General features: G+C 34.4%; 1 protein-coding gene across 2 annotated transcripts; it reads right to left on the bottom strand.

Moving 5' to 3' along the window:
* Positions 1-4,294: 4,294 nt before the first annotated feature.
* On the bottom strand, positions 4,295-10,661 carry LOC143544647 (putative MO25-like protein At5g47540). Of its 2 annotated transcripts, none has more exons than XM_077036703.1 (11): positions 10,462-10,661; positions 9,216-9,351; positions 9,026-9,144; positions 7,180-7,254; positions 7,002-7,095; positions 6,764-6,823; positions 6,606-6,674; positions 6,405-6,503; positions 6,275-6,319; positions 4,495-4,594; positions 4,295-4,394 (listed from the first exon to the last, which is right to left on the bottom strand). In XM_077036703.1, the coding sequence occupies exons 1-11, from the start codon at positions 10,473-10,475 to the stop codon at positions 4,324-4,326; spliced, it is 882 nt and encodes a 293-aa protein (XP_076892818.1). In that variant the 5' UTR covers positions 10,476-10,661; the 3' UTR covers positions 4,295-4,323. The 2 variants fall into 2 exon arrangements, with proteins under 2 accessions (XP_076892818.1, XP_076892817.1); XM_077036702.1 differs by having other exon boundaries at positions 9,216-9,377; positions 10,462-10,590.
* Between the last annotated feature and the right edge of the window lie 382 nt (positions 10,662-11,043).

Genomic DNA, 11,043 nt, shown 5'->3' with positions numbered 1-11,043 from the left:
CAAACAATAAATTTTCTAATGATTCTAGACCGGATGGTTTATAAAGTATGATGGGGTTTTTACCAATTATCAATCTATTATCCGACGCTAGCAATTGCACCCCTTTGTTCTCTAGTAACAAACACCAAATAGCAGAAACAATGATACAACGTGTTCAAGATAACAAATTGTTCAACATAGAAAATGGATAAACATATTAAATCACCAAAAGTGTCAAGTACTTAAAACTTTAAGCAAATTATGTCAAGTGTACTTACATTTCAGATTAAATATCAAATAAGATCAAACCCTAGACATTGATGCAACCATGAAGAATTTGGTTACTCATGGTAATGTGAAATGATGATGAAGTATGCAATCCGAAATCAAAAGCATGATTTTGATGTTGAAATTGGCTTTGTCACTGAAGTTTCTCTCATCCCTTATCTTCCTTTCGTCTCTCCTAGATGTTCAATGAGCAGTTTTTCCATGAATCCCATCATAAAACCCGTCAAAAACTGCTAAAACCGTTGCAGTTTGTCAGACGTCCGTAGGGCTACGGCCTTGAGAGTAGGGCTACGGACTCTGCAAAATGCAGTTTTCTGAATTCTCAAGATTTTGTTGCCACATGTTCCAAATGTACACAGATATCAATCTTGAGTGAAAATAAGGTTACAACCATGTGATTCGTGATACCTTTGCTCATCCTTGTCTTGTTTTAAAGCTCGTGCCCATGTAAAGCCCTGCAATTCGTGATACCTTTGCTGCAAATCCGTACAACCAAAACGTACACAAAGTCACCACATTCCATACATAATTCTTGTTAAAAACATACAAAACCATAACAAAATCACACTTCCAAACGTCACACATCACCATAGTTCTTAACTAGGTCCGTTCCCGGCAGCACTGTTATTTAAATTCATGATCGGGCCACATGAATTTTAGTTGCAACGCATATCAATTTAATTATTATTTTTGGTTAAAGGAAAAGAATGCCTGTTGTTTTTTTGAACGACTAATTTTTTTTGTACATCGTAGGATTGGAAACCTTGACCTTTTATTTAACACTCTAACCACCTTATCACCCCAGCAAAGTGAGAATGACAAAAAAAATGTCTGATTATTTGTAAAATAATCTTTTTAACTTTTGTTTTAAACGTGATTTTCAAGGATTGATCATGATAGACTTGTTAGTCCTTTCAAAGATTCCACCTAATAGCACCCAAATTAAACTAGATGCTTGGAGAAGTACCTAGTTCAAAAAAAAAACAATTAAACACTTACAATCGGTTTGGATGGAGCAAGCTGAGATGGTGGTGACTGCGGCGTACCCCGAGCATGCTAATGTTGGCCATCTTGGTGTTCGATTTCGGTTTTAACCAAACCATGCACGATGCATGTTTTGCCCAAAATAATAAGAATAATAGGATGAAGATTAAGAATAATAATCAAACAACAATTGAATTTGCAAAAAAGGGTTCTTGATTTCCATTGATCTTGACAAGTATTTATAGACTATCTATTTACAACTTTAAACCTTCTAAAATTCATAAATGATAAAACTAACTAAAACATAGTTTTACATTTTGACATAATTAACCCTAAACTTTACATGTGAGGGATTAATTTCTAACATTCACCCCCTTAATCACGAACATGTAAAGATAGAGTCTTTTGATCTTCAAATATTCTAACTTTGTCTTTTCACGCCACTATTATTTAATCCTTGAACTATGGCTTCCTTCCTTTCATTGAATGCTCCATTTGATTTACTTCACACGAATTCGTTTGCTTCTCACGACTTCATTTGCTTCTCACAACATCACTTTGCTTCTCACGACTTTACTTTGCTTCTCACGACTATGCTTCGCACAATTTGTTTCTCATGACTTGCTTCTCACGATTTTTCTTCTCACGACTTGCTTCTCACGATTTTGCTTCACACTACTTTCTTTTACATTTTGATCATATCGCATGATCGTGTACAAAAGTTTTACATTCTGCCAGTTGTAGAAGTAGATCTTCTAATAGAGTTTGAAACAAAAATGCAATTGCACACTTGTCTTTCTTGACATCCGCATTTGTTTCACTAGTGGGCTCTATCATTTCTCAAAGACCATTTGCATCTAATATGATCTTCATTCGAATTGCCCATTGGTAATTCGCAAGAGATAATCCTGACTCTTTATAAGTCACAAATGCATTCTTATCCTTTGGTGTTTCCGACATGATCACCAATCATGAATAATAATTATACACAAAGTATAATTAAGGTTCCAATAACCTTTTAAACTTGTACTCATCGTACTCAGTATATCCCACCAATAGCAAAGCTATGGTAGGGTCTGAGGAGGGTAAGATGTAGACAGTCTTACCTCTACCCTATAAGGATAGAGAGGCTGCTTTCGGTGAGACCCCCGGCTCGATAGTAGTTTTGCATCAAGCCTTGGACATAAGGCACATAGCACTCAATCATCAGGACACCGGCTGATCGGTGCATGTACCCTTGTCTTTCGGCTATCAACGCCACTACATGATGCCTGATTAACCGTCCGTCACTTTTAACGTTATTTTCACGAGATTAGTAAAATAACATCAAAATTAGTGCAATTTCACTTTTGCCCACCCGAGGGTTCACACATATATACATCATATGTGCGCACCACAAGCAAGGCTAAACCTTTTAAACTTGTAAGAACCAATAAAGTTTACAAAAAAAAAACTTGGTTCTTGTATAAACAAAGAACAAATCTTTTTATTACTAAATAATTAAACTTTAAACCAAATATATTTAATGGATACCCACAATCCAATTTTTGGTTTAGTTTATCAAAACTTAGTTTCTTATTAAATGAACAACAAATGTTTGTTAATGGAAGATTAAACCAACACACTTGCGGATACTAAAATCCTAGTTTAGTTTGCAATCCAACACAACTTCGATTTTCTTTGTGATAGAGGCAATATGGTCACAATCACATAAATTATTAAAACACACCAGATGTGTGTCTGGGTTTTATGCAGACCACGAACAACAGCGGCCCACCTTGAAGTGGTGTCTGGTTCTATTTCCAACAACACAACACAACACAACCACAACAATTTGTATGTTCTTCAAACTATTAACACAAAAACCAATGTGAATCAAAATTTAATTAACCAATAGAACAAATCCAAAGGTTTTCTTTGCCTTGTTTCCAATTACCAGTACCACCAGAAACAACAAATTGTTTATTCTGAATTATTAGTTCGATCAATTTGATTTCAAGGAACAACTTGCGATTTCAACAAATTAACAAAAAGCAAGAAAATTGATCGAAATCTGGTAATAAATTGTAGCCGATGAAAATATGAATCCAATTCTGAATTCTGTTGAATCACTCAACCAAATCCGCAAAGGCCTAATTGCCTACTGAATCCAATTCCAATAATGATTCTATGATCGGGCTATTGCAAATCTTCAAAACAGCGAACAATTAAACGTGGCTCTGATGCCAATTGTTGCCCAGAATAATAAGAATAATAGGATGAAGATTGAGAATAATAATCAAACAACAATTGAATTTGCAAAAAAGGGTTCTTGATTTCTATTGATCTTGACAAGTATTTATAGACTATCTATTTATAACTTTAACCCTTCTAAAATTCATAAATAATAAAAACTAACTAAAACATAGTTTGACACTTTGACATAATTAACCCTAAACTTTATATGTAAGGGATTAATTTCTAACAGCATGCCCAATGTGTAATCTATATTGATACATGATTGTATATTGACTTGATTGTTGCGTACTATTAAAACATGAGTATTTAATAGGTATCACTTGTGTAAAGTGCTTTAATTTTTACCATCATAAAAGAGGCGTATTTTTAAAAACAATTATCATGTAGGTCTAATTTAGTAAAGGGTGGACTCAATGTTTCAATAATATCTTAGTGTGTTACAAGGTGTTTTCTCCCTTCACGGTCTAGGGCTCGAGTCTCGTGATAACATTAGTGTTGTATTTTAGGAGTGGATTAACTAAATCACCTTTAAGAAAAAAAGTGTATGCCTAACACAACACGCTTTTATTTTCAAAGTGTTTAAATTAAGACAATTTATATAATAATCATTGAACGTGGTTTTAAAACACAGACTACCAACACACCAATATATCCACCACCACCATAAGACTATTTCGATGGGTGATCAAGGGTTGTTCGGGTGGTAATTAGGTGCCAAAATGATCCTTTGTAGAAGTTGTTAGTTCGGTTCGACATTATGAATATTATGATTATTATCATTCTTATAAATTTCAACAAAATGTTGAACAATGCGGCACGGGTACGTTCGATCGCTTAGTCTTGAAGCTCCAGTACAGAGAGTTTATTGACCACCTGAATTTTGTCTGTCTCAAACACTTCATCGTCTAAAAAACAACATACAAAAAAACATTAATATTTTGTGATCATCTTATTTATTATATAAAAAGAAAGAATAATAACAAAACTATAAGCTAATTTGGCTACCTTTATAAACAAAAGCATTAAGTAAACGTAGAATCTTGCTTCGGTTTGTAACAAGTATGCTCACTATTTCCGGAGGCTTATTTTCATTTGCTACAAATAGCTGTTAAAAAGAATAAAATAAGTCAGCAATAAAAGAAAAACAGAAAAAAGGAAAATCATAAAAATGACTAGTAATTTTCACTAGCTTTTTAAAAATACTTTGTGGAAGGTCAAATGGTCACACCCAAAGCAACATAAATTTTTTTATTGCACGTGCGAAAAATCACATTTGTTAAATTATTGTGGCCATATTATATTTTGCCATTTTAAGCCCGAAACCGCACCATTTTCAGTTTTTATGGTCGAAAGTGTCATGCACGATATATACGTCCACGTGTTGTGTGTTACACTTTTATGTAATCATTTGTAGGGGTCCAGTAATAATATATAGTTAAAAAAATTCCAAAAATGGCTACTTAAGTAAAGTTAAAGGCTGGTAAAGATATTCACTTTTTTAATTTTTAGAAAAAATGGCAAAATACGTACTTTATGTTTGAACGTTTTTTCACTAGACATCCTTTAGCAAAACTAATGGCAGAAAACGTATTCATGTTTCAAATTCTGTTCACGTTACGTCATTTGACACTAACTCAGTTAAATTTTTTTGTTAAATTTGGTCATGTGCTTTGCACGTGGGGACAGTGTGGTAAATTCACACATTTATTTAATAAGTAAAACTAAAGATATAAATATATTTAAAAAAATATAATCTCTCTCTTTCTCTCTCAAGATCTGAGATACAAACCAGATAAACCACCACCGGACCACAGAACCACCACACCGCCGGTCTTCTCAAAACCCTACCGATCACCTTCAATATAGCCGGGAACAGTTGTTTGAATGTTCCCAACCACAAACGCCTTTCACAGGCCAGATACCACACCATCACCAATATCGCCACCGCCGGCATGCCACCATCACAAAATTCACCCGAAATACAAGACTATCACCTCTTAGTTCAGGTGCGATTTTGTCAAACTTAGGAATTATTTGGTTTACATCTCAGATTTGGTTCGATTCAAGTCCAATTTTAGGGGTTTTTTTTGCCCTAGTTCGTCACACTCTTCACAAAATTAGGGGAAATTAGAGGAGGTAGAACGACGAGTGTGTTGTTTGTCGTGTCTCTCTTTCTCTCCAAAGATCTGAGATCACCAATGTTATGGTCTCGGCTCACATCTGGAGGCTGATTTCAAGTGATCGATGGCGGTCTTGGTGGTAGTCTTGGAAGTTGATTTCAAGAGATCGATGATTTGTGGCTGTTAGGTTATAGTGGATTAGTGGTGACGGTGGTTTTTGGTGGTGTGGTGATAATGAGGATGATGGGGGAGAGGATGTGACATTGGATGGAGTGGGTGGTAGTGGTACTGTGGCAGAGGGTGGGGGGGGGGGGGGTTATATGTATATTTTTTATTTTATTAAAAAATAAAAGTATTTTTTCAAAAGGCCAAATCTTTGGTCTAATTAAACAAACAGTCCTTAAAGGGGTAAAATGACCACATTGCCCTCACGTGCAAAGCACATGACCATATTTAACGAAAAAGTTTAACTGGGTTAGTGTCAAATGACGTAACGTGAATAGAATTTGAAACATGAAATACGTTTTCTGTCATTAGTTTTGCTAAAGGATGTCTAGTGAAAAAACGTTCAAACATAAAGGAACGTCTTTTGCCATTTTGTCTAATTTTTACAAAACAAAATATGTATATAGACATATAGTTCAATATCATATCCTTTGAAATACCTTGAACGCATGAAAAGCATCTATCTGTATATTCTTACTTTGATCCTGCATCAACAATATATGTCCACTTGATCATATAAACTTTTACGAAAATTTCTATATCAAAAGTGGTGAAGTAATAGCATCATACCCTAAGAAGATTCATTAGAATTATCAGGTTATCTTTTGAGCTTACATATCGCGTCATAACACAAGAATTTGAACGATCAAGCAATATGCATCCAAGCAGCTGAACCATAAACCAAAGAAGAAACCGCACACTATTTGAATATATATCAACATTTCGATGTTACTAACGACTATATAGTGGTCTGGTCTCAAATTATCATACCTTGACAGCTTGTCTTTTGGTGATATAATTTTCAGATTTCAGTAGCTTTTCGTTCATTTCAGTAAAAAACTAGCAAAAAACGTACAACATGAAGAACATCACATACATAAACAAGCACAAAAACGATAAAATTAAGAAGGAACAAAATGGATGTCTACCCAACAATAGTTTTTGGACAAAGATTCAGAAACAGTAGACTTATGTCTAGTCAAAAGATCCTGTCAACGAAACATAAAAGACGGTCAGAACACAAACATGTTCTTTTTGTTGGATCTTGGTAGCAAGGCTACCCTGTCACTACAATACCCCGTCACCTAAAGATTATTAAAATATAAACCTGGCAACAAATAAATTTTTAGCTTAGAGATGCAATAATTTTGTCAAGAAGTAACCAACCTTGAATGCGTCTGCGGCATCTGCAGCAATATCAAAACTTGGATGTTGTATGTAATCAAAAAGTTTCTTGAGTTGACTCGGTTCCAGTAAGTAACTACAAAGCGAACCTGAAGAACTTCAGGACATCCCATAAAATATATGATTAGTTGCTAATGCAGCAGGATATGTTTCTACCTACCTTGCAACAATTTGATGGCGTAAGCACTCCTTCAACATCCTACCATAATGAAGAGCCAATTGAGGATCCTCATACCTGTTGTTTAAATGTAAGTTAATTACGCTTACATAAACAATTGTTTTATGCTCCCACGTGTCTTTAGGACCCCCCATGTTCTAAAATTTAAGTAACAAATTATATGTAGGTAATATTTTTTGTTTAGAGATTGTTTGACGATAGGGTTTGTTATCAATGACTATACGTACTTAAAGATGGCACGGAAGTTACAAGATCGGAAACAGTTTTTAATATGAAGACGGCCTCAATTTTATTACGTGTTCTAGACCCTAAAAAAATTGAGGCGGATGCACTTTAACTACCCGGCTACCTGCATTCACAACTTTTTAGTTATATGAAAAATAAAGAAAACCATTTTTACTCTCAACCACGTCACTTGAGCAACCCAGGTTGCAGGTTGCAACTGTTGGCAATTTCGAGTGATCTCTCTTGAAGTGCAAGTCAAGTAACTTGACGAGCAAGACACAAATTATATATGGGTTCTAATACTTCCTAATACATGTCGGTTTAGGTTGTTAGGATTATGTTAATTAATTTACTTATTGTTTAGGAATCCAAATTAGACTCAAACGTGTCTAGGTTTTGTCTATATAAAACGTGTAAGGTTTCATTATTGTAATTAAGTTTTGAGTGAGTTTCTTAACAGGGTTGTCTCCGAGGATATACCTTGGCCGAGCAGAAATAAAGAGGCCTATAGCCTTAACGAGTAACGAAATATATAAGCTAATTTTTTTAAACGAGACTTAACGTTATAACAATTAACATAGAAAATATGTTATTAAAATCAAATACCGAAATAACTAACGGTTAACGGATGATTCGTGAAACTCTCCTAACATAGGAAAAAAATAGTTTGGTCCTTGGTGGCTAGCTTGGTCAACCATGGAGGAGCCTAGTGGTTAACAACGAACCAACATTGGTGGTCAGTTGGGTTGGTCATTGTTTAGCATTCGCAAAGAAGGAAGCAACCGAAGAGATATTTCAATTGACCGGTATTTCTTTTTTGTATCGGGTTTTTATTTATTTTTTTTAATTTTTAGTTTTAGTTTGGGCCCAGTAATTTAAACTTGATTAAATGGATTATAAATAAAAAAGAATTTTATGCCCAATAATTATAAGACGGTAAAAAGCGATTCGTATTTTATGAGTTTTATATTTTTAGAAGTATATATAAAAAAATAGATACAAGAAGTTTTGATCCCTAAAAATTACGTGTCTGGCCAACGATCTAACCGGCACTACCCTCCAGCCGGCCCTGTTTCTTAATACAATAAACGTTTGGGTGTTTTACCATTCGTGTTACCAATTCAGTTCTTGAGCAACCATTTCTTATGCCACATTTCATTGACTTACTGCTTTTCAATTTTTTTTTTCTTTACTTTTCTTTTTCTGACAACTAATTTCACATATTTGATTTTTGAATACCTAAGTAGTTACATGACCAATATGATATAACTTCACAATGGAGAAACTCATAGCATTCGAAAAAGACGATCTCATTGAGCATTTGTGGCAAATAAATTTCCCTTGATGAATAATTATACACTTTATATCTTTTGTAACTGTAAATTTACATTTCGTTTTACTGTTGCAACTTGGTTCATCTATTTTATTAAGTATGACTAATGTAAGTTTATTTATTGTTTTATATTTAAAATAAATAGTTTATTGGGGTTTTTTTTTAATGAAAAGTAGGGTTGGGTTGGGTTGGGTTGGGTTGGGTTGTGAATGGAGGTGATCTTAATCATTAATGATTATATTGGTTGTTACTTTATTATAACATGTATACCCGGATATGAGAATGTCTAAAAGATCAAGATTGGCTTCTAAATATCTCGAAGCCTCAAAGCGTGATGGCAACGGTTGCCTTTGCAAACTCACGATGACTTGTGTGGCATCTTTGCGTGCCTGTAACCACCGATCGAACTAAAGTCATAAAATCTAGCCACTAAAAAAGATAATAGCGTTTGAATACTAACCTCCAAGTTCAACTTGGGTAGAAAGATAATGAGCAAACGCAATGTGTCTTCTCTAAAGAACTCAACAGTCAATTGTGCACAAGCTTCAGTAGAAGGCTCGGAATCATCATCACCGTAAAGAATCAACTTTAGTTCTCTTAATAGTGTGTTCAGTTCAGTCATCTGAACATATTAATAGAACTTCATTACTAAACACAAGAACGAAAATCACAAAAAGGAAAATCTGTTGGTAATTACCAACAAATTAATCACACGAGATCCAAAAAGAATAATAAAGATTTTGTTAGGAGCAATGTTGTAAAAGTCGTTAAGCGGTCATAGGCGGTCGACTGGGGAGTTGCGAGTACTCGGGAGTAGTCGGGGATTACTCGGAAAATACCTAAGGAGTACTCGGCCGAGGTGGGGAGTACTCGATCTAGGCGGGGAGTACTCGGCCGCATACTCGGGAGTTTACAACATTGGTTAGGAGGGAATGAGCACTCATGGGTACTACACATGCACTGCTCAATCCTGCATTGTCATCTCATTTATTCCCTCAATTACTCACAAATCACAAAATCACTAGCAACACCTACCCACAAATACCCTAAAACTTTTTATTTGCTTTTACTTCTTCAAGTACAATAAATGCAAAAAATGAATCAATTTGATGTGACAAACATTTGTCATGAAATGAAACTATGCACCCTACCCACATTGGGTGGCAGAGATATTATCATACGGTTTAGAAGCCATACACCCTACCTATATTGGTGTCTCACCCTATCTTAGAAAATTTACCAATAGATCCCACGAAATCTTAAAAAAAAACTTTTAATTATCGTTTGATAATTTGCCTACGAACCCACAAAATCCAATAAAGAAAAAGATAGAATGATAAATGTTTTAACTTTATTTCTAGAATATTTATCGACAGATGCCACACAAGCGAAAAAAAAAAAGAAAAAAAAGAGAGTGTTGTCCGAAATTCACAGGAAAAGTGTAGGTGATTTACGTCGTTAAAAAGTTTGTTCATATTTGTCAGAATCAGATTGCCCACAACTATATTTTCGACAGATTTTCATCAACGGAATCTTGTTAGTAACCATGCACGTTTAGTCGTTTACCGATGGGCTGCCTAGAAATGTACGTCAAAGATAGTCATTTGTTTAGTAGTTATTTCTATATATTATATTTATGTTTATTTACAAAAAGTATCTTCAAAATGATCTCAAAAATTGAATAAAAATTGACCAAAGAAAAAAACCTGCGAGCCGGCATCAAGTGAGTTCTTGGAGTAAAGGAGAAGGGATCGAGTCTTTCGGACGACTTCTGAGGGTGTGCGGAGCTTCTTAGTGCTCATCACAGTTTTCCCGATCGATGAAAGACATAACATGTTGTTTGTTGTGAGATTCTGAGTGATGTTTGTTGCGAATGATGAAATAGTTTGATTATTAACAATGTTATTGTTGGACGAGAATGATGATAGAAAAGATACATGTTCCACATTGTAATAAACGACTCTTTAGGTGTCGATAATATCTTGCCCCCCAACATTTTTTGTTTTAAGTGCTACTTAAATAATTGGTTACATGAAGTTTGTTATATATGAAATGATTATTTAAAACTAAGTGTTTCGTTTTTTTAATTATTAGACAATCATGTTACCAACGCACCACTAGACACCACTTCATTCATAAAATGGTGTATTCCTTTTAAAGTCAACTCACAAGAAAAATGATGAAAATTAAAGAGGAGGTAAGAAAGGGAAAAAAGATTTCAAATGTCATTATGTTACAAGATTTGTGTTAGTTCAATCATGATTTGATAATGATAATATATTATTTGC

The sequence above is a fragment of the Bidens hawaiensis genome, unplaced genomic scaffold (assembly GCF_021521415.1).
Source record: "Bidens hawaiensis isolate Kalapana, Puna unplaced genomic scaffold, B.hawaiensis_p1.1 tig00013659_1, whole genome shotgun sequence".
NCBI classification, from domain to species: domain Eukaryota; kingdom Viridiplantae; phylum Streptophyta; class Magnoliopsida; order Asterales; family Asteraceae; genus Bidens; species Bidens hawaiensis.
Note: the sequence above shows the minus strand (reverse complement) of the source record. Positions and strands in the feature narration are given on the sequence as shown.

What these genes read in the sequence shown, in the direction of transcription:
- LOC143544647 (XM_077036702.1), bottom strand. Translation starts at nt 10,590, where the DNA reads ATGTTATGTCTTTCATCGATCGGGAAAACTGTGATGAGCACTAAGAAG. An exon ending in CCAAAAGACAAGCTGTCAAG is followed by an intron (nt 6,504 to 6,605) that starts GTATGATAATTT and finishes TTTATGGTTCAG; the next exon opens with CTGCTTGGATGCATATTGCT. An exon ending in ATGCTTTTCATGCGTTCAAG is followed by an intron (nt 4,595 to 6,274) that starts GTATTTCAAAGG and finishes TCTTTTTAACAG; the next exon opens with CTATTTGTAGCAAATGAAAA.